The 20,739-nt window shown below is 55.5% G+C and overlaps 10 protein-coding genes across 10 annotated transcripts; 6 read left to right on the forward strand and 4 right to left on the reverse strand.

The window, feature by feature from the left end:
* Positions 1-1,350: 1,350 nt before the first annotated feature.
* On the forward strand, positions 1,351-3,290 carry PFLUO_LOCUS4494 (uncharacterized protein; the record flags this gene model as incomplete). Its single annotated transcript, XM_073781850.1, has 2 exons — positions 1,351-3,128; positions 3,191-3,290. 2 exons carry the CDS (start codon positions 1,351-1,353, stop codon positions 3,288-3,290), a joined length of 1,878 nt encoding a protein of 625 aa, XP_073638564.1.
* A 533-nt stretch (positions 3,291-3,823) lies between these two features.
* PFLUO_LOCUS4495 (uncharacterized protein) lies at positions 3,824-5,457 on the forward strand (the record flags this gene model as incomplete). The annotated part of the gene is made up of 7 exons (XM_073781851.1): positions 3,824-3,875; positions 4,051-4,179; positions 4,244-4,249; positions 4,312-4,472; positions 4,772-4,845; positions 4,898-4,994; positions 5,059-5,457. 7 exons carry the CDS (start codon positions 3,824-3,826, stop codon positions 5,455-5,457), a joined length of 918 nt encoding a protein of 305 aa, XP_073638565.1.
* A 569-nt stretch (positions 5,458-6,026) lies between these two features.
* On the forward strand, positions 6,027-7,143 carry PFLUO_LOCUS4496 (uncharacterized protein; the record flags this gene model as incomplete). Its single annotated transcript, XM_073781852.1, has 2 exons — positions 6,027-6,860; positions 6,964-7,143. 2 exons carry the CDS (start codon positions 6,027-6,029, stop codon positions 7,141-7,143), a joined length of 1,014 nt encoding a protein of 337 aa, XP_073638566.1.
* A 1,144-nt stretch (positions 7,144-8,287) lies between these two features.
* On the forward strand, positions 8,288-9,973 carry PFLUO_LOCUS4497 (uncharacterized protein; the record flags this gene model as incomplete). The annotated part of the gene is made up of 1 exon (XM_073781853.1): positions 8,288-9,973. The coding sequence occupies one exon, from the start codon at positions 8,288-8,290 to the stop codon at positions 9,971-9,973; it is 1,686 nt and encodes a 561-aa protein (XP_073638567.1).
* A 246-nt stretch (positions 9,974-10,219) lies between these two features.
* On the reverse strand, positions 10,220-11,569 carry PFLUO_LOCUS4498 (uncharacterized protein; the record flags this gene model as incomplete). Its single annotated transcript, XM_073781854.1, has 1 exon — positions 10,220-11,569. The coding sequence occupies one exon, from the start codon at positions 11,567-11,569 to the stop codon at positions 10,220-10,222; it is 1,350 nt and encodes a 449-aa protein (XP_073638568.1).
* A 414-nt stretch (positions 11,570-11,983) lies between these two features.
* Positions 11,984-13,174, reverse strand: PFLUO_LOCUS4499 (uncharacterized protein; the record flags this gene model as incomplete). Its single annotated transcript, XM_073781856.1, has 1 exon — positions 11,984-13,174. The coding sequence occupies one exon, from the start codon at positions 13,172-13,174 to the stop codon at positions 11,984-11,986; it is 1,191 nt and encodes a 396-aa protein (XP_073638569.1).
* Positions 13,175-13,695: 521 nt separating this feature from the next.
* On the forward strand, positions 13,696-14,511 carry PFLUO_LOCUS4500 (uncharacterized protein; the record flags this gene model as incomplete). The annotated part of the gene is made up of 3 exons (XM_073781857.1): positions 13,696-13,969; positions 14,024-14,137; positions 14,195-14,511. The coding sequence occupies 3 exons, from the start codon at positions 13,696-13,698 to the stop codon at positions 14,509-14,511; spliced, it is 705 nt and encodes a 234-aa protein (XP_073638570.1).
* An 852-nt stretch (positions 14,512-15,363) lies between these two features.
* Positions 15,364-16,478, reverse strand: PFLUO_LOCUS4501 (uncharacterized protein; the record flags this gene model as incomplete). The annotated part of the gene is made up of 3 exons (XM_073781858.1): positions 15,364-15,487; positions 15,562-15,837; positions 15,907-16,478. The coding sequence occupies 3 exons, from the start codon at positions 16,476-16,478 to the stop codon at positions 15,364-15,366; spliced, it is 972 nt and encodes a 323-aa protein (XP_073638571.1).
* A 311-nt stretch (positions 16,479-16,789) lies between these two features.
* On the reverse strand, positions 16,790-18,226 carry PFLUO_LOCUS4502 (uncharacterized protein; the record flags this gene model as incomplete). The annotated part of the gene is made up of 1 exon (XM_073781859.1): positions 16,790-18,226. One exon carries the CDS (start codon positions 18,224-18,226, stop codon positions 16,790-16,792), a length of 1,437 nt encoding a protein of 478 aa, XP_073638572.1.
* A 179-nt stretch (positions 18,227-18,405) lies between these two features.
* Positions 18,406-20,292, forward strand: PFLUO_LOCUS4503 (uncharacterized protein; the record flags this gene model as incomplete). The annotated part of the gene is made up of 2 exons (XM_073781860.1): positions 18,406-18,420; positions 18,478-20,292. The coding sequence occupies 2 exons, from the start codon at positions 18,406-18,408 to the stop codon at positions 20,290-20,292; spliced, it is 1,830 nt and encodes a 609-aa protein (XP_073638573.1).
* Positions 20,293-20,739: the final 447 nt, after the last annotated feature.

The following is a 20,739-nucleotide window of genomic DNA, read 5'->3' on the forward strand; positions in this document are numbered from 1 at the left end:
AGGCGGTCACGGGACCAGTGCTGACTCACCACTGGGAGATGGACAAATCAATGCCTCCCCTACAGTTCAGTCGGGGGTTGTCGAAGTGAGACGATAATGAGATCAAAATCGCATGAACGACGAGCAGGAGAAAAGCACACTGAAGTGTTTTCTGAAAAACTTTTTTTTTGGAGGTGGGGGTTGGGGAGAGACTTGGGAAGGTGCTTGGAAATGGGATTTTGGTCTATCTGTGCGAGTCTGAAGGAGAGTGGCGAAGCAAAGGCACGCTTCTTTTTTTTTAGAGCCTCTGTGGAGGGGAAGAAGAACAAGATCTTCTCGATATTAGGCAGAGGTGAGGGGGAGAGCGAGAGAGAGAGAGGGGGAAAGAAACGTTGTTCCGGGGATTGCCAAGACCGCGACAGGAATCTCAGGCGGACGAGGGTGTGGGAGGTTGCGCCCTTTTATAGTGCTGACTCACAGCCCGGAGTCAGGGGAGGCTGGCCCAAGGTGGCGCCAAATCTTGTCCTGCTAGCGGCTCCGGGTGGGTGGCGTGTGGCCAATCATATCTTTTCGTCAATCTGATTGGCTCTTGGTGTCCCCACCCCAACCCCTCGATTGGATCAATCACTGCCCGTTCCCTGGTTGCAGCCAGTCCGCATCGCTCCTGCGGGCAGAGACTAGTCGTTCCTTCGCCCGTCCCCCGACCAATCAACGTCATTGACTACTCGCGCTTTCACCAGCCGGCGCGCGACCCATCCAACGGAGGTGAACTAGATTTGATTCCTTTGCACCCAGGGTGGAATAACCGAATTTGGGGCCACAGGGGAGGCAGAGTATGGGGGGTTGTTGTTGTGACAGACACAAATATGTGTGCGATTCACGGCTGGAATTCCCATCAGGCCAGCGTGGCCGAACGGACCGGTCGGCTGGTGGCGTCAGATTTGCGATCCACCGCCCGCCCAAACGGGATGGGTGAACCATGATGCCTGGTCGATCGGTCAGGCGGTATGCTGAATACCGTACCCGGCATGGGACCAGCATTCTTACCGTAAATACCGTCAGACCATATCTGCCTGAACCAACCGAGGACAAATGATGGCGATGGAGGACTGAATGACAGATTGATTGCATGAAATCCAGATCTACCGGATGATAGAATATACGACAGTAGCCGTCTTGCTATTAGGAGTGAATGCCGATGCCGAACTCCCTCGGATCGGGTGAACGGGTCGAGCAAGGCCTGATTCGTATCGCCGACTCGCTCATTGGCTGATCCGTCAACCGAGGATAGGCGGTTCTCGGCGATATGGTCTTCAACATGAACTGCTTCATATCATTCTCGTGTCCTTCCGCTAGCCATTCCACACCACGATGGCGTCGAGACGCGCTGTTCTACCTCTGCTGAGGCGCCAACTACGACCTTCCTCCGCATCGTCCCCTCGATTGTCCCTCTCCTCCGCCATCAATCCCTGCACCCCCAAAAGACAAATTACCCGACCGGCCCACGTCATTCAAACCCGCGCCTTTTCGCAGTCAGTAACCCGACGCTTCACCGACGAAAATGGAGAGTTCGACCCGCGCTCAATGGAGCGGGAATCCGACGAGGTGGACGTCTGCATTGTCGGCGGTGGCCCCGCTGGTCTGGCGGCCGCCATTCGACTCAAGCAGCTGGCCAACGAGGCCGGCGACGAGGAGTTCCGGGTGATCTTGCTGGAAAAGGCCGGCGAGCTGGGCGCACACATCGTCTCGGGAAATGTGCTGCAACCGACCGCGCTCAACGAGCTTCTACCCGACTGGCTGGCGGAAGACAACCCCTCGCGCTTTACGGGCGCCACTCCGGCCAAGAACGACCGCATGCGCTTCCTGACCCCAAACGGTTCCTACCCGCTCCCTGCGCCGCCGCAGATGAACAACCACGGCAACTACATCATCAGCTTGAACGAGCTGACCAAGTGGCTGGGCGAGCGCGCCGAGGAAGTCGGCGTCGAGGTGTACCCCGGTTTTGCAGCCAGCGAGGTCGTCTACCATTCCGACGGCTCGGTGAAGGGCGTCGCGACCAACGATCTGGGTCTGGCCCGGGACGGAAGGCCCAAGGATACCTTTGAGCGCGGCATGGAGTTCCACGCGCGCGTCACCCTCCTCGGCGAGGGCTGCCATGGCAGTCTCACCAAACAAGTGATAAAGAAGTACGACTTGCGACGGGATAGTCAGCCCCAGACGTACGGACTGGGCATCAAGGAAATCTGGGAGATTCAACCCGAGAAGTTCAAGTCCGGTGAAATCGTCCACTCGATGGGCTACCCTCTCCCCAAGGATACCTACGGCGGTGCGTGGATGTACCATTTCGGGGACAACATGGTCAGCATTGGCCTGGTGGTGGGATTGGACTATCCGAACCCGTGGCTGTCACCCTACCAGGAGTTCCAGAAACTCAAGCACCACCCTCTCTTCAAGGAGGTGCTGGAAGGCGGCAAGTGCATCTCGTACGGTGCCCGCGCGTTGAATGAGGGCGGGTACCAGTCGATTCCCAAGTGTGCATTCCCCGGCGGCGCTTTGATTGGCGATACGGCTGGGTTCCTGAATGTGCCCAAGATCAAGGGCACACACACCGCGATGAAGTCGGGCATGCTGGCGGCCGAAGCTACTTACTCTGCCCTGCAGTGCCAAAGTGAGGGCACTGTGTTTTTGTTTGACTACGAAAAGGCGCTCCGTGAGTCGAGCATCTGGAAGGAACTGTACGAGGTGCGCAACATGCGGCCCTCGTTCAACGGCCCGCTGGGTTTCTTTGGGGGACTCCTCTACTCTGGCCTGGAAGCCTACGTCTTTCGCGGCAAGGTCCCCTGGACGTTCAACCACCACGGCACAGACGCAGAGGCAACTCGACCTGCATCCGAGTTTGAAAAGATTGAATACCCCAAGCCGGACGGGGAGATCAGCTTCGACATCCTGACCAGCGTGAGCCGCACGGGGACAAACCACGAAGAGGACCAGCCGGTGCATCTGCAAGTGGAAGACTGGGACCAGCACAAGGACCTCATGTGGCCGGTGTACAAGGGCTTGGAGAACCGGTTCTGTCCCGCTGGGGTGTACGAGTATGTCGAGGATGCCACCAAGCAGCACGGGGTGCGGTTCCAGATCAACGCACAGAAGTAAGTTGTTTATTCAGCCGTTCTTGACTTGTCATGCTAATCTCTTTTTTTTTTCTCTCTAGTTGTATCCACTGCAAGACCTGCGATATCAAGGTGCCGACACAGGATATTAACTGGCAGACTCCCCAGGGAGGCGAGGGGCCCAAGTATATAATGACATAGGGCGCTCTGTACATGTATCTATAAAAAAGATCGAATTGTGCCGAACAAAAAGATCCCCACGGGCTCGGGACGAACCGTGGAATTTGCAGTGGACCCGAAGTATACACTCGGATAATAATAGTCCGTGGGTACATTCTGACACCTTCAAATATTCCTCGTCTATAGTATTCACCATTATTTACTCCCTGCCTGTAAACTTTGTACTAGGGACTCTCCGACTGACACGGACCACGTGGATCTTCAAAGTGAGGCGACCAGTCACCTTCCACTCGCGCCGACCGCCAGAAACCTATCTTCTTGCTTCCCCTCCTATTCCTCTTTCTTCTCTCTTTCTTCCACTCCCTTACCTCCACTGCTACTTCCAATCGGATACACTCTCCCCCTCCCGTTCTGGTGCGCTCCAGGACTCCGTCTCAGGCATCCTTCTCCGCCGATCGGCCTGCGCTCCACCATAGGCGCCAGGCAGGATCTGTTGTGGCCATCTTTTTCTTTGCTTCTTTCTCTTTCCCCAGGACTTCCTTTGAGGATCAGCCATGACGGAGGTATCGTCGACCCGCCTGTATCTCGGGAACCTTCCCCGCAACGGTATGCTGGCATCCACATTCACCCCCGTGCATCGTTTCCATCCAGAGAGCCAGGACAAAATCGGGAAATGCAAAACAAAGCCCCCCCAGGATTGCCTCCGTCTGGATATCTTGACAGCCCGCCATCCTTGGATTGTATTACAAGCTAACGTGACTGGTGATTAACTTGACTACAGTGACCAAGCCGGACATCGAAGAGCACTTCAGCAGCCATGGCAGCGGCAAAATCACCGAGATCAAGCTGATGAACGGCTTCGGCTTCATCGAATATGAAGATGCAATGGATGCCCGGGATGTGGTTCCTGGTAGGCTTTTCTTCTGCTCTTGCTGGTGTAATGATTGTCCGCCTGCTAACTTACTCTTCTCTAGCGTTCCGTATGTCCCTACCAAACCACACCCCCGATATAGACACTCGGCCAACTAAACCATACATACAGATGGAAGTGACTTCAAAGGCGAGCGGCTGACGGTGCAGTTTGCTCGTGGCCCTCGACGCAAGGAGGTCTTCCCCAGTCCCATGGATCGCCCCAGTGCTCCTCGACCCCGTCGCACAACGTTCCGGATGCAGATTTCCGGTCTCCCGGAAACTAGTTGGCAGGTTAGCAGCCCACACTCATTCTGTCCTGGATTCTTTGGCCGTCTCTCTTTCCTTGAAGCACCATGTCCTTGAGCCTGGAAGCCGAAGCCACGCATGTGAAAGATGATGCCCCGGATGCTCATCACAACCCCCTCAGCTTTCCTTGCTCAAGGTCTTTTCGTACTTTGCGGGTCTGGTGGGCTCTTCTGCAGACCTGACACCCCCAAAATCCACCTACCATCCTTTGGAGACGAACCCCCGCCGTTGCCGGACTTGCTGGTCTACCTCTGCCTGGATATGGACTCACTGCCGTCGTGTAGGATCTCAAAGATTTCGCTCGCCAGTCTGGACTGGATGTGGTCTACTCCGAGACCGGCCGTGAACAAGGCAAAGGGTAGGTGATCTCTTCTTCCAGCTGCAAACAAACCCCCTTACACCAGTGGTAGGTTTGTTGAATTCGAGACGGCCAACGACCTGAAGACCGCCGTGGAGAAACTCGACCAGCAAGACTTCAAAGGCTCGCGCGTGACCTGCGTTGCGGATGTAAGACCAATCTCCGCCCAGATTCTGGAGCCCAGCATCTCATCTCACCGTATTTTCGTTCCAGATCCAGCCTTATGAAGAACGTGGTGGCTACCGCGACCCATACCGCTCTCGCTCTCCTCGCCGCGCCTATGCCCCCATGGATGAATACGACCGAAGGATCCCCCCTCGTGGCTACAGTCCCCGTGCCCACTACCGTGAACGCTCCCCAATGGCCATGCGCCGAGAGTACTATGACCGGGATGGCTATGGACGCCGCACTCCCCCCCGCCCCCGGATGGAGGACTACCCGCCGCCGCCGCCACCACCGCGCCGTCCGTACGACGACCCGTACGATGCGCGCCGTCCCCCTCCTCCGCCTCACTATGAAGATCCCTACCTGGCTGCGCGACCCTATCCCCCCCGTCCGCGCTCTCCTCCGCGAGGCGAATACGTGGCTTACGATCGCCGCGGCTACTGGTAGACAGACGATGATGCTACGCTAACGGCCGGACTGGACTCCTTTTTCTTTAACTGAATTTTCTTTATGCGCCCCAAAATACCCGATGCGCCTTGTGTTTTTGTGTGCTCTTTTTCCCTTTCCTTGTTGCTCCATCTGCCAAGGATTGGATCAGTGCATTTATTCTTACGGATGGTGCGAGCTTTGCAATTTTTGCTTGCCTGTATTGTTTCTAACGGGACCCTTCCTCTCTCTTCTCTCAGCCGGGATCGGATCGTAGGGCCTTATGTATGGAAGTTATGAGTTAAATATGTATTCAGTTGATGTTCTCCAGTCGGAATGTAGAAACGTTAAAGTAACCGTCATGATCAGCTCCACCCGGCCGGCCCCGCCAAACCCAGCTCTTTTTTTCCGACGTCAAGCTTTGGAATAGTTACCATTCACCTACACGGGTTCGACCACAATCCCTCTCGGAGAGGACTCTTAGCAATTGCACACTGCCTCTACGTCCGTGGCGCCGCTTGCCTCCGACTGGATTCATTCCATCCAATTCCACCACTGCAAACCTCCCCGCTAGAGTCTCCAACACCATCATGTCCGTCCACATTCCCCCCCGCCCACCAGTCCTAGACAGTGTCCGCCTCCACGAGATCTCCCTTCCCCTCCCCGCAGCTCCAGACCCCTGGCACCGCGATGGCAAGCCACAGCCCTGCACCGCAACCCTAAAGCTCTCCTACTCCTCTGCCATCGCCGCCGCCTCTTCAGACGATGTCTCCCTATCCCTAGACTACGGGAAGCTGTTTCGCCGATTGGACACCGATGTGCGCGGCATGGGCAGCAGCCCCGGCGGCACCTCGACGGACATGGTCAGTATCGAGGGCACGCAGCGCCCGGAGATGCGCTCCACGGCCGTCGGGCAGGATCCCCGGGTTACGGCGGGGATTGTGGCGAATTGTGGACTGGGGTTGTTGGATGAGACCGCTGCTGCTGTGAGACGGATGGCGCATGTTCACACTAGCCCCCGGGCGAGTTTCTCGGGTGAGTTTGCCGGTGCTGCGCAACAAGTATCATCCACTACGGCTGCGCCGCGGTCATACCCAATTTCTGCAGACTACGGCCAATGCGAGGTGTCGCTGCACCTCCCGAAAGCCATTCTCCGCGCCGAGGAGGGGCTTCGGTATCGCAGCCTGATGGTGTGGGGGTACAAGCAAGGGCTCGCGAGCGAGGAAGGTCGCTGCTCCGTCGTGCTGGAGGAGGAGTTCCGCATTGAAGGCATCCGGTGCCATTGTATCCTGGGAGTCAACTCGCACGAGCGCGTCGAGAAGCAGACTGTGATTGTGTCGCTGGAGTTCTCGGGTCCCGGACAGCTGGCTTGGGGGTCCGCTGTTGTGGACTCGTATCAGGCTATGGCGAGGGCTGTTGCTGAGGTTTGTTTTGGTTTTCTTTTTTTTTTTTTTTTCCTTTTCGTTGTGTTGAAGTTTTGGCTTGTTCTGGTTCTGGATGATAACTGACTGACTTGTTCATATGTAGAACGTCGAGGAGACCTCGTTTCAGACCGTCGAGGCGCTGGCGACGTTCGTGGCGCGCATTGCGACGGTGGAGTTTGGTAATGAGAGGGTTACAGTGAGGGTAGAGAAGCCTAGTGCGTTGGCGTTTGTTCAGCGGTCTGGCGTGGAGATTACGAGGACGATGGATTTCTTTCGATCGTGATCTTGGTTTCTCTTCAAAAGATTTAATGAATGTGGAACTAAATCCCAGAAAAACCAAATCCCAATCAATTCATTGCTGTGCTGACGTCCAACTTGTATACTGCAAATCACCTTTGCCCAGTACTTTTTCTCTAGCAACCCTGATGCCAATGATTGGATGGCTAGGTTAGCTCCAGAGAATACCCAGACTATAAAACCGAAGTTCTTTTCGAACATGCCAAACAGGAAAAGCCTGAGCTGAGCATGCCCCTACTTCCCTCCTCCGTCTTTACTTTATTCGCTCAGTACTATTTTCTCTATATTTTATATAAGAATGCCTCTCTATGACTACCAGTGAAGGCGTACGTATTAATAATTCCACTGCTACAGTCGTATAGATCATCGGCACGTGAATGCCGTAAACGGTTTAGCGCCGTTCCCCCAGATCGTCTTCAGCCATTTCGTTCCTGCGTCTTTTATTTCTTTGTTGCTCTCAATATTCATTCATCCTGCTCTCACTACTCCAAGTCTACTTACCTCGAACGATTACCTCCGCCCCTCGCTTCTTCATGTGCCTGTCTGCGCCGCCCTCATCGCTCGCCTTTTCCTTTGCTGGTTCTCTGGCCTCCACCGTTACCACCACTGCAACCACTTTCGCGCCCCGTGCTGCATCTGAGATCCCGAACGTGCCTATCCTCGCTTCTCTCTTCTCTCCTCCACCAGTGCTCGACCCCACGGTCGGCGGGGTGAGTTGTGTAGGGGTCCCACGTCCGTCCTGAAGAAGGGCGGACGGTAAAAGTACCTGGGGGATTCGCGCGAGTTTGTTTGGAAGAGACCGCGCTGTGAATCTCTCATTTTGAAGTAAGTCCGGGAAATTTTGGGGTTTGGGTTACTGTTGTTGGTGGGGGGAGGGGAGATGAGCCCAAAGGCTTCGGCTGCCCCCTCCATCAGCTCCTCCAGTCTATAGAACCAAGCTGACATACTGGTTTTTGTCTGAATAGCTACTGTCAGAGAATTGTCTTGTCTTCGCACAAGATCTGTGGGATTAAATTGCCCATCATCACCCAGCGGTGCTTGTCGGCTTTTTTTTTTTTTTGTACTGATCCAGCCACCTCGGGCACCCGTACTCCAAAACACCTCGACCTGCGGGCGATATCCCGAGCATCATGCCTTCTTCGGATACCCACGAGGACCTGTCCGTCGCGGACGTGTTCAGCCCGCAAGCCGATAGCAGCCAGCCTTCCATCGAGCTTCCAGCCAATCAACGCGTCCCCGATGTGCACGGGATGAGCGATCGCGGTCTCTCGCCTCGAAAGATGACCAACGATCTGCTGGCCAAGCCGCAGCGCCGCAAGAAAAAGCAGAAGCAGGCTGACCTGGCTCGCTCGACCGTGCACGGGTTCACTCCGATTGCGTCTGGGGACGAAGATTCGGACTTCTCACCCACCAGTTCCCGCGCCGCCGATTCGCGGCCCACCACCGCCCTCGGCCAAGCATCTGCGGGCCATGGGGTGAGCGCTTTGAAGCTTCAACTCGATTCTTTGAGTCTTTCTGGCAACCACCGTCCCAACGGAGTCGGCTCTAAAACTCCCAGCAACGCGAGTGTCTACTCCGACAGCGACCAGACCGAGGTTCTGACCAGTTATGAAGTTCCTCTGGACCAGGACTTTGTCAGTCCCGATGCTGCCGACCAGGAAAAGTCCGAGCCGGTCGGTGCTGTCGATATGCGCAGCCAGCTGTGCCGGAAGATGACGGCCCATGACTTTGAGCCGCTCCTGTGCCTGGGCAAAGGCTCGTTCGGAACGGTTCTGCTGGTTCGCCATGTCGTCACGGGAAAACTATACGCTCAGAAGCAGTTCCGCAAGGCATCAATCACCGTGCACAAGAAACTCGTGGAGCAGACCAAGACGGAGCGCACGATTCTGGAGAGTGTCAACCGCCACCCGTTCGTGGTCAAGCTGTTCTATGCCTTCCAGGACCACGAGAAACTCTACCTGATCCTGGAATACGCGCAGGGCGGGGAGCTGTTCACCCATCTTGCCATGGAGCGCATGTTCGATGAAGATGCGGCGGCCTTCTACATGGCGGAGATGGTTCTCGCTCTCGAGCACCTGCACCAGAACGTCGGCGTGCTGTACCGCGACCTCAAGCCCGAAAACTGCCTCTTGGATCGCCAGGGCCACCTGCTCCTCACAGACTTTGGCCTCAGCAAGATCGCCCTCAGCGACGACGACCGCTGCAACTCTTCCCTCGGAACCATCGAGTACATGGCTCCCGAGGTGATCCAGGCCAAGCCCTACGGCAAAGCCTGCGACTGGTGGTCTCTCGGCGCACTGGGCTATGACCTCTTAACGGGCTCGCCCCCGTTCCGCGCGAACAACCACACAAAGCTGCAAGAGAAAATCGTCAAGCAGAAACTCGTCCTGCCCTACTTCCTCGGCCCGGACGCCAAAGATCTCCTCACCCGTCTCATGCGCAAGGACCCCGCCAAACGCCTGGGCTACCACATGCCCAAGGACCTGGTGACCATCAAGAAACACCGCTTCTTCCGCAAAATCGACTGGGCCGCCCTCGAGCGCCGCGAGCTCGACCCGCCCATCCAACCCGTCGTCACGGATCCTGCTCTCGCGGAGAACTTTTCTGCGGATTTCATCCACCTCCCGCTCAGCCCGACTGTTACCACGGACGGGTTCGACGAAATGTATGCTTCTGCGAATGGCCGTGTTTCTTCGTCTTGCGGTGGACCGGACCACCCGGCTTCGGGCGAGGGCGATCCCTTTGGCGGATTCAGTTTCGTTGCCTCGAGCAGTCTGCTGGATCACGGACACGGTGTGATGACTGCGGGTTATTGACTTGTGCTGTTTCTATTTTGCTCGTCTTTCTCTCGTTTGCATCTCGAAGCTCGATGTATCCGGCCTGGTGCCAACCGTACACGGCAAGTTGGCCTTTGTTATTACTTTTTCGGCCTTGGTGTCCTTAACTACATGGCTTTTGAACATAGCGTATTCTTTCTCATTTATTGTCAACATTACACATTTCGAGATAGGTTATCTCTTATAGATCCATCCAGTAGTACGAGTCATCCCTGCTATAAACCCCTAAATCTCACCCTCTTCGCTTCCCCCTCCGCCCTCATCATCGACATCCCTTTTCTGCGGATCTGACCTAATCGAGTCTGCAGGCTGCGCCGCTTGAGGCCGAGAGGGAGTCCTTTCATCAGACGCAATCTCGCCTTCTTCAGGGGTGGTGTCATCTTTCGCGGGTGCGGAGGTTGCTTTTAAAGGATGTTTCGATTGTGATGTTGCGGATTCCAGTGCTTTCTTTGGAATGCGCGGCACGCGAGGTTCGGCGGTGCTGGTTTTTGGTTCTTGCCCCGTCCCGGGAGAGACTGTTCGCTGGCGTTTCGGCGAGCGTCCCCCACCATTCCGGGGCGGTTGTTCGGGGATCCGAGATGGTAAAGGCCCCGAGAAAGTCTCCGGCTCGCGCGAGCGCTTGCGGCCGTTCGGGGGAGCTTCTGCACTCGTAGCAGCGGCAGGGGGAGGATCTTGCGAAAGACGGGTCGGGTCCTGCGGGATAGGAGGGTCGGAGATGGCAAAGTCCGGATACCCCTTGCTCAGGTGTTGATGGACGCGCTCGTAGATCTGGACGATCAGCTTGCAGGCGCGGATGAGGTCGTCGACGCGGACATCGATGCGGACCCACCAGGGGCGGCCCTCGTCGTCGTCTGGGAAGGCGACGTTGCAGTGTCGCGCGGCCGCGTAGAGCGCCGCGGCGGCGATGACGCGCGGCGGGAACTGAAGACACAGCACTGTGTACGTGGAGTCGTTGAGGAAGGCGTACGCCGCGTGGCGGAGGGGCCGGTGGTCCTGGACGTTGAAGAAAAGCGAGTAGTCCCACAGGATGCGGTAGGGGGACTCGAGCTGCAGGTCGAAGCAGAGGATTTCCAGCATGGTGCTCTCGTTCTGGAGGAGGAGGTCGCGCCATTTCCAGTAGTCCTTGGACTGCTCGTCGACGATCATGTCGGCCTGCTTGAGCGCGACGCGGCAGCAGGCGATCACAAAGTCCTTCATGCGCCGCATCGTCTCGTCGACTTTGAACGCGACGAACAGCGCCACCCCGGCAATCACCTTGGGATGCATCAGGTTCGAGGAGATCTCCGGGTAATGGCCCTGGAGCGAGTAGCGCATGAGGAAGCGGTGCATGAACACCGTGGCGGTCATGGAGGTCTGCGGCGGCATCTTGAGCATCATGCTCACCTGCCAGATAAACTCCACCGCGCGGTGCCGGATGTGGTCCTCCTCGCCGCGGCTGATGTTATCGATGCGCGAGGGCGTGCGCTCCAGGTCTTCGTCTGTGAAGAGCCATTTTTGCTGCGCGGCTGCTACCACCGGGTTGGGCAGGCCGGGGATGCGTCGTCTATGCGGTGCGGGAGACGCGGATGACTCCATTTAGTGTGGCAGGGAGGAATTGCTTCGCGGAGGGAAGGACCGTCGGTCAGGCGCAGTGGAAGAAGGCAATAAGTAATGCGCGCCTGCGCGCTCAAGGGGTCGATACGGGACCTTCTGCTTGCGGGGTTGATTAAGCATAGCGTGCGCGGGTGTTCATTGCATCTCAATCCCTGGCATTTTCGAGAATTAGACCGGAAGAAGGAGTGAGAGGAGCGATGGAAAACAGCAAAGAACCAAGGTTGGAAGTACTGCGTGATAGTGGTCGGACCGGAACAACCTATCTCCGTACGGTCTACAATGCGAAGAAAAGAACGAACATATTCAAGAAAAGAAAAGAAAAGAAGCAGAGGAGATGATGAAGTAGATGCAAGTAAATTATTCCGTGGACGCCGCGCTATTATTGAGTACATGGTATCATTCTTCCTCGCTGACCTCACTTTCGTCATCGCTGGCAACATACTGCCGAGACTCCGACTGGCCATAATGCTGGCTGCGGGCTTCTTCTTCCCTGGCACTTTCTTCAAAGGCCGCCTCCATCTCCGCCGCCAGGGCGTCATCATCCACTGTTCCATCGCCCTCTCCAGGATTCGAAGGTTTCACAACATCTCTGGCTGGAGAGGGGAGCCGCAGATCCTCCATGGACTCGTCTCCGTCATGGGAATCGGGAGTGGGGGTATTGTTGGAGGAGAAGTAAGCGGGGTTGACTTTAAATGCCGGCCGTGAAGGCGGCGGCGATCCCATGTCGATAATCAAATCTCCGTCGACGATGATGTTCGAATTGGGCGATTGTTCCGCCTGCTGGGACGTCCCTGCGTCAGAGGACGGCGAGCGAGACTCTTCCCGTTCAGGCTCAGCACGGCGAGCTTTTTCAGTAGTTGGTTTCACTGTTGGCCGCGTGGCTGGCTTCTCTGCGCGTTTCTTCTGTTGTCGGAGAGGGTTGGTCTGGGTCTTGGGTCGGGCCATAGGTTTCGGGGCCGATTTGGTGGCTGCCGGCACCAGCGGTGTATCGACCCTGCTTGCAGATAGTTCGGGAGTGGTGAGGTAAGAAGCAGGCTTGTCATCCTGGGCACGGTGCTTGGGGAGGAAGTGTCGATAGTCGTACGGGTTGCTATCGTCGGCCGGGCCCTCGTCCTCGCTGGTGCTACCGGCGAGCCGATCGTCTCCCGATGCGTGATCCTCCTCTTGGAATATGCGCAGTTGTTCGTACTGTTCGAGGACCTGTTTTTCTGTCTTGCCCGGTGCCGACCGCAGGTTAAAGTTCAGTTTGGTGGAGACGGGCTCCAAGACAAACACCTTGCGGTCCGAGTCGAACACCAGCACCAAGTTCCGGTCCGAGGATGGATCCTCACTGCCTTGATAGGAATATGACAGCGTGTTGTCTGCGTTTGGTGCTTTGTCTTTCACGACCAGGTTGTAGAGGTCGCGGGATCGTAGGGCGCGGGTGATGTTGGATCGCTGCTGGGGCGTGGCAGACTTGGTCTTGTAGTTGTAGTTGATGTTGACCAGCCGGCTTTCGGCGCCGGCGCTCTCGGCCAGGCGGTCTCCCAGCACGATGGGGTACTCGGCTTGTTTCGTGGGATCGATCATGGTGGTTGGCGCGGCCATGTCTCCGCCTGGGGTGAGCAATGCCGAGCCAGTGTCGGGAAAGAAGGTGAGGGAGGGAGGCAATGCGGATTGGGGCTGAGACGGTTGGGGGCCTTGGGGAGGGAGGGGGGGCCAGGCGAGCGATGCCCAGGGGCGTACTGGATTGAGCAACAATCTCGACTAGGAGGGTAACACAGAGAGAGGGATCACCGTGGAAGTAGTAGTAACTTGGGTCAGTAAAGGGAACCAGAGGAACAAAGGCGGAGAGCGGAGAGCCAAATCACCCGCGGGCGCTGATCCCGATTGGTCTGGGCCTGGCCGGATGACTACTGCTACTCAGTAGTAACTAGTAGTTCTTGAACGAGGACCTTATTATTTCAGGACCAAGTACTGCACGGAAAGGGTTTACAGGACGATAGATCAATCAATTGTTGTACCGGGAAGTGGTTTACTAAAACTATGGTGACTGGTTAGCTCCGGCTTAACTCCAGGACACCCTCAGGGCTGTTCGGACCACTTCTTCTGAACTCACCACTACAAAGATGCCCTTCGAGTTCATCGACAACAATACTACCATCAGCCGGGCTGAGCGCAAACGCATCCGCAGCCATGCAGCCAAAGGCCTCAACGTGGGAAAGACCATTATTCGCCCATCCCGAAAGAGGCTTGCCGCCACTCGGACAGTTCAACCCGAGAATCAAAAGAATCAAGCTCGAGAGCCCAGAAGAGAGATTGAACGTCAGATTGGCGACGGGCTGTCTGTTCTCGGGCTGCCAGCACCACCGACGCTGGCATCCAAACGCCTGGTCCAGAAAGGCGGGTCAAATAACCCAACCAGTTAACTAGTGAATATACTAACACCAAACTCAGCCTTAATCTTCTTCGCCGGTCCCCGACATGCCCCAGAGCTAGACAAGGCCCTTGACCCTTACGCTCACAATCCCGCCACCATCTGGATGCAATTCATCTTCATAGATGAGGCCTGTATGTCTTCAACCATACTCTAAATATCAAGAATGACTAACACTCAAGCGCAAACAGACTTCCACTGTGCCATGGCAATGGCCATAACAGCCCTAAACAGCCTGGTAATGCAATCCGAGGACCCAGCCGATGCAATGCGCCACATGGCGCGCTCGCTGCGCATGGTAAATCAACGACTCGCATCTCCCCACGACGCCCTCTCAGACACGACCATAGCCGTGATTATCATGCTATCTCATTACGAGCGGCATAATGGCCATCTGCGTCAGGGGAAGGTGCATTTTGATGGGCTGCTTCGTATTGTGGAGCTGAGGGGTGGAATTGCGAATCTGGCGAAGACCAACCCCTATATAGCCATGAAACTGTACATGTAAGGGCCAGGCTTTTTGTTTTTCTGCGACAACTTGCTGATTTTTGGCCATAGTACCGATCTGGACTATGCTCTCCAGCTAGGTATTCCGACGCATTACAGCGTCGATGACATTTCATATGGCATGACCATGCTCTGGGACTGCCAAGATGCCCTAGAGCAACACCGGGCTCTATCACCTCCATCTTTACTTCCACCATCTCCCTGCCATAACTTGGGAACAACCCTCCAAATCCTCCTGACAGACAGTACATCTTTCGCTCGCATGATCAACGACGCTGTCTCGGGCCTCCGACCAACATTTAGCAGCTATGCGATGCATTGCACACTCCTTCTCCTGGGATATCGTCTCGTGAGCATCTGCCCTCTAGCCGGTCCCCGACCCCACGATCGTCTTGTAGATGCTATCCATCTCGGCCTGGCGGCTTTCATGATGACCTTCCTACGAAGACTTGATCGGAAGATTGCAGAGATGCCTCTTTTGTCTAGTGTCTCTCGCACGGCAGTGGATAATATCTATTATGATGAGAAGGGGGAACAGGAGATTCAGGAGGTCCTGTTGTGGTTCCTTTTCCTTGGTGCGGCGTCGGTTTTTCGGGGCGTGGATCATTCTTCATGGTTGGTTCTGAACGCGAGGCAGACGATGAAAGCTTTGGATTTGAGCTCTTGGGGGGATGTACAGGAGGTATTGGTCAAATTTCCTTGGGTTCATACGCTTCACGATAAAGCAGGCCGGGAGCTTTGGAGCAGATGTTCCTCGGCAGAAATATAACCCTTGGTATACGATCGATGCATTTCACGAACTATTGACTAGTCTTCTCAAGTAACTATGCCTATTCCCAAATTTAGAAGAGATCTACTCCAAGATTCTAGTCACGCATCCAGGCTCAACAGCCTCCAGCTCATGAGCAACAGCCTCCCAAGCCCACTTCTGCATCTTCTTCCCTTCTTCATCATCCACCCAGTCAGGTACCTTGGATCTTGAAGAAAAAACAGCAATGTCAGTACAAATTTTAAATCAGGTAACCCGAGGAAGAGAGCGATGTGGACATACTCTCTAATCTCACAGTCATCGAGATAACACCCATGGCTCGCCTCACCGGCAACAGCACCGTGCAGCAGCGTACGACTGCCTTGCTCAGCAGTGCGCCCCCACCGGGCGTGCATCTGCGAGAGCTGCTCGCGGAATGCCGGTGGTGCGTTCCGGGCGAGTTCTGTCTTGCACAAGCCTGGGTTGATCATGTTGATGACGACGCCAGTGTTGGAGACCGGGATCAATGGTGCGAGGTGTCGGATTACGAGGATTTCAAACAGTTTGGATGTGGAGTATCTGAGGAAGTAGTTAATTAATCTGGCAAAATCACTGCTGGGGATCATTAAAACGAAAACCAGAACTTACAAGAACTCCCCATCACGCTCAAGCTTGTCCACTTTGCCAATCGGATCATCCGCAATCTCCAGCCACTTCTCCTTAGCCATGAGCCCAACGCCGCTGGTGACGATGGCAATGTGCGGGCGGGTTTCGAGTCGCGCTGCGTCCGCCTTCAGCTTCGGGAGCAGCAGGAAGGCTAGCAGGAAGGTGCCCGTCACATTCACAGTCACGGAGAGTGGGTGTCCCTCAGCCCGCCCCTTTGAATCCGACGCCACGGCGGCGTTTGCGATCACTGCGTCAATGCGTGATAGTGAAGAGACAGCTCGGCTTGCAAAGCTCTTGATAGAGGCGTAGGAGGAAAGGTCCAGCTCCCACATCTCGGCGATGCCAGCTTTGCCGGTCTCGGCTTCAATAGTCTCCAGAGCGGACTGACCAGCGGTCACATTGCGACAGGCCATGATTACCTTGGCTGAGTTGAGAGAGACAAGGTGCTTAGCGGCTTCGTAGCCTAGGCCGACGTTGGCGCCCACCACAATGTAGACTCGTCCCGAGCATAGCTCAGAACTCAGCACAAGAGGAAGATCAAGGACCTGCTGCATGTTGGAGGTTATTGTTGTTGAAAATGAGGAGATAATTGGATCTCTGGCGAGGAAAGCAGCAGCTATTTATATTTCGAAGCAGGGAGTCTTTGACCAGGACTTTAGCATTAAATCCGCATGGCTCCGTCCGAAGGCAGTGAAAGAGTAGATGTCCACTGGGAGACTGATTTCCTAATCCAGAACAACCAATCAGAGAGTGGTGTCCTAATGCGGAATAGCGCCAATCCATTGTTGTTGAGCCTTTCTCACATCATGCTAAACTCGGCGAGGGCACACGGTTCGATCTATTATTGTCGTTTATAAAATTCGTTCTAATGAGACGCCCGCGTCAGTTGCTCCAAGCGTCCGGCCAGCGCCCGGTGCTTGCGCATCACCTCCTCCCACTCGTAACCAATTTCCTCCTCGCCGCTTAGCTCGGTCAGGATCATACCAAAATCCCCTCCGAGACGGCCTAAGCTGGCGGCACAGTACAGTAGCTGTGTGAGAAGGCTCTCTCGCGAGCTTTTGTCCCGGACATTAGGGAGATAGGTGCGCATCGTCTCGGTGAGCAGCTGCACTAGGTGCATGGGGAACGTTGCCAGCGCGGGGGGCAAGCGCTGTAAAGGATCGTCGGGACGTGCCGGCCGTGATGAGGAAAGCGATTTCGCTTTGGCATCTGCACCCCGCAAGCCCGACCCAGCCAGATCAGACTCGGACTGTTCGGAGCCAAAGATATTCTTGTATAAGGAGACGATGGCGAAGCTCTGCTCGCGGAAGATTTCGATGTAGCGCTTCAAGTAGCGGTCCGTCTGCTGGCCGTCTGACCAGGAAATTGGCTCCGTATCTTTGCCGTTGGTTCGCCGCTGGGTTTCTTGATCTGCCAGCTCACGCAGCGGATCTAGTGCTTCGAGGGTCGACACCAAGTTGGCCAGTCTGCAGATCAAGAAGATAGCCCCCAGCGCGCCTTCGCTTGTTCCGGCAGCTCCATCGGCTTGGAGAATCTCTAAATCCGGGGCAACACGCCGCAACCAGCCCACAGTTCGCATACCAGCTGCGAGACGCAGGTTCTGGGCTCGGAGGCCCGCGATGAGGTTGGTCGTCATCTCTTTCATTGCATCTTCTGCCTGGGCCGCAACGTCTTTGATCAGCGGTGAGTCCGGGTAGAGGGTCTGGAGTCGTTTTATATGTGCGTAAAGGTCGAGGGCGGACGAGTAGGTTGTGGAGGAGGAAGCACCACCGGTGCCGGAGGTTGCTGATGCGGCGGACACGGCCGTTGAAAGCAGGCTCGGCAGCTCTAGAATGTCTGATAGTCGGTCGACATTGCGCGCCAGCTGCATAGCTTTCTTCCGGCGATCCAGAGCGGCATTGTCTGCAATCTTGCTGTATTTTGTGGAGAAGCCCACTGCCTCCTGGTCGAGTTTGGGCAGCGCATCGCGGAGTTGTTTAGCCTCACGGGTTAATTGAGGGATTGATGAGCGTAAGGTGGAAAGATTATTGGCAGAGGTGATAAAGGCCCGGTGCGACCGGTTGGACAGGGCCTGGAGGGAGAGGAGGGTCGAGTGTGAGGCTTGGGAGAGCGACTGCGGTTCTGTTGCCTGCAGGGCCTGAAGGGACAGGGTAGACAAGCGATTGAGGTACTGGACCGTGGTAGCATCGGGTGAGGTAGAGCCCTCGAGCTGGGGCACCAGCAGCTCAAAGAGAGAGTCGGCCATGAGGGATGAATGGAATGTGTTCTTGGTAAACGCGGCGTTGTGAATGGAGGCCGGCATGGCCCGTGCACTGCCTCGTCACGTTGTTCTTCGGCCCAGAACAGAACTCGTTCATTCCATCTTCCACTTCCTCTCTTGCCTTGTCTCTATGTCTCTCATTACCGACAACTTCCCTCTGGATTCTCTATAGTTGCTCCTCTCTCTGTATATCTGTTGTTCAGCCAGATGCTACTGCCATCATGGGAAAGCCGCGGGTAAGTGCTGGAGTTCCCCGCCGCAGACCTGAACAGTCACTAACTCACGAACTGCAGATGATTATTCTCATCCGCCATGCGCAGTCGGAAGGAAACAAAAACCGCGAGATCCATCAGACAATCCCCGACCATCGTGTGAAGCTCACGCCTGAGGGTCATCGGCAAGCCCAAGAGGCCGGCCGCCGGCTACGCGATCTCCTCCGTCCTGACGACACACTCCACTTCTTCACTTCTCCCTATCGTCGGACGAGGGAAACTACCGAGGGTATTCTTGAGTCTCTGACATCGGATTCGCCGAGCCCCTCGCCTTTTCCGAGACATGCTATCAACGTCTATGAAGAGCCGCGTTTACGGGAACAAGATTTCGGGAATTTCCAGCCATGCTCAACGGAGATGGAACGAATGTGGTTGGAAAGAGCAGACTATGGACACTTCTTTTACCGCATTGCCAACGGCGAGTCCGCGGCGGATGCCTATGACCGAGTGAGCGGGTTCAATGAATCACTGTGGCGCCTCTTTGGGGAGCAGGACTTTGCCAGTGTCTGTGTTCTCGTCACGCACGGCCTCATGGCCCGAGTGTTTATGATGAAGTGGTATCATTGGAGTGTGGAGTACTTCGAAGACTTGCGTAACATCAACCACTGCGAGTTCGTGATCATGACCCACGACCCCGAGAGCGGCAAGTATGCGCTTCAGAATAAGCTGCGCACATGGTCCGATCTGCGCCAAGAGAGAGACCGTGAACGTGAGACTAAAGAGGTTGTTTCGTCTCCCATTACGTTGACAGACCCTACTCCTATCCGAAGGAAATGGGGCGGGTGTCCCGATGGGTGCACTCATATGTCGGCCGATGTCCAACGATCGCTCCGAACGAACCTTGTGGGTTCTGTTCGCCATGAAAATGGCCACCCTCGACACAAACATGTGGACGGTCATGTGCAAAGTACTGGTCACTCCAGGAGTCATATCCACCACGAAACAGCCTCAGCAGATAGAACATCAGCTGCACCCATGGCTTCAGAGTCCGCTTCCAAGCCATCCAACCCGGTCGGCGATGTTCTTCCCGACTGGAACGATCTTCCGCCCCGAAATCCCCCTGATGCGGATCGACACGCCAATAGCAAACCCCGGCTAACCGTGGAGGCTGGAGATGCCCAAAACGATCCGCGGATCCGAGACTCCAGCTCCGACAGCCGGCCAACCGCAGCCGCATCCCATCCCAAACGGCCCACCCTGCACGGATTGAATCGAGATAGCGAAGATCATCTTCTCCATCCGCCGGCATCATCCTCATCCACAACCTGTCTCAAATTTGCCCTTCTTCACCTCGGCGGCCGCGATGGAGGCGGCTCACTTAGCGGTGCAAACAGTCTTGCCCCATCCGATGACGAAGGCGATGATCACCACCACCACCACGACGCATCTGCGTCGAGAGTCTCTAGTGACGAAATCACGACTACCCTGACAACACCGACGAGCCTGCCTCTCCAATCTCAATCTCAATCTCAATCCCAGGAGTTTGAGAACGACGGCGACGACGAGATGAGCGGCAACCCTTCCGACAGATATCATAAAATCCGAACACATCACCACCATCACCACTACCACCATGATCAGAACCACGATCATTATCACCACCACCAGCGCTACCCGTCCTCGAACCTCTCCCAGGGCGAGCACCGGATGGCCAACATCTTAGGTGACGGAGACAGCGCCTCAAATCAATCAGAGACCCACGGCCAGACTGGACAGCAACAGGAGAGTAGCGCATCGACGCAGCCTGGCTCTAGTGACTGGCATGATGTCGAGAAAGAACCATCTCTGGATCAGCAGCAGCAAGAGGACCAGAGTATTCAGGGGAGCGTCTATTGATGGGTGCTCTCGTCCCCATTATCTCTATATCCACCTCCTACTTAGTTATACTGTCTCTCTCCCTGACGACCGCAACGACAACTCCCACGACCACGACACCCCATGAGTGATGTGTTCTGCCTACATCCAGGTTATGTCCTACATCTATATACCCTAGTCTTCACTATATTGTGTCATTTTTCCGTGTTTAGTCTTGCATTTCGGTAGCCTGTTCGGTCTGCCTCTATTCTGAATTATGCCATAATTAAATTGTCATGCCAATTGCAATAGAAACTATAGGTACTCGTTCGTCCCTGGCAAGCAGGTCTAATTGCGAAAGTGTAAGACAAGCATAGCAAGAACGTAGTCCCTCCATTACACAGAAATCTCTACCGATATACACTGGAAAAAAGTTCAAGAAGAGACCAAAGGCGGGCTCGTCACTTTGGTTTTGTTTTTTCATGCTCT

The sequence above is a fragment of the Penicillium psychrofluorescens genome, assembly GCF_964197705.1.
Source record: "Penicillium psychrofluorescens genome assembly, chromosome: 3".
Lineage (NCBI taxonomy): Eukaryota > Fungi > Ascomycota > Eurotiomycetes > Eurotiales > Aspergillaceae > Penicillium > Penicillium psychrofluorescens.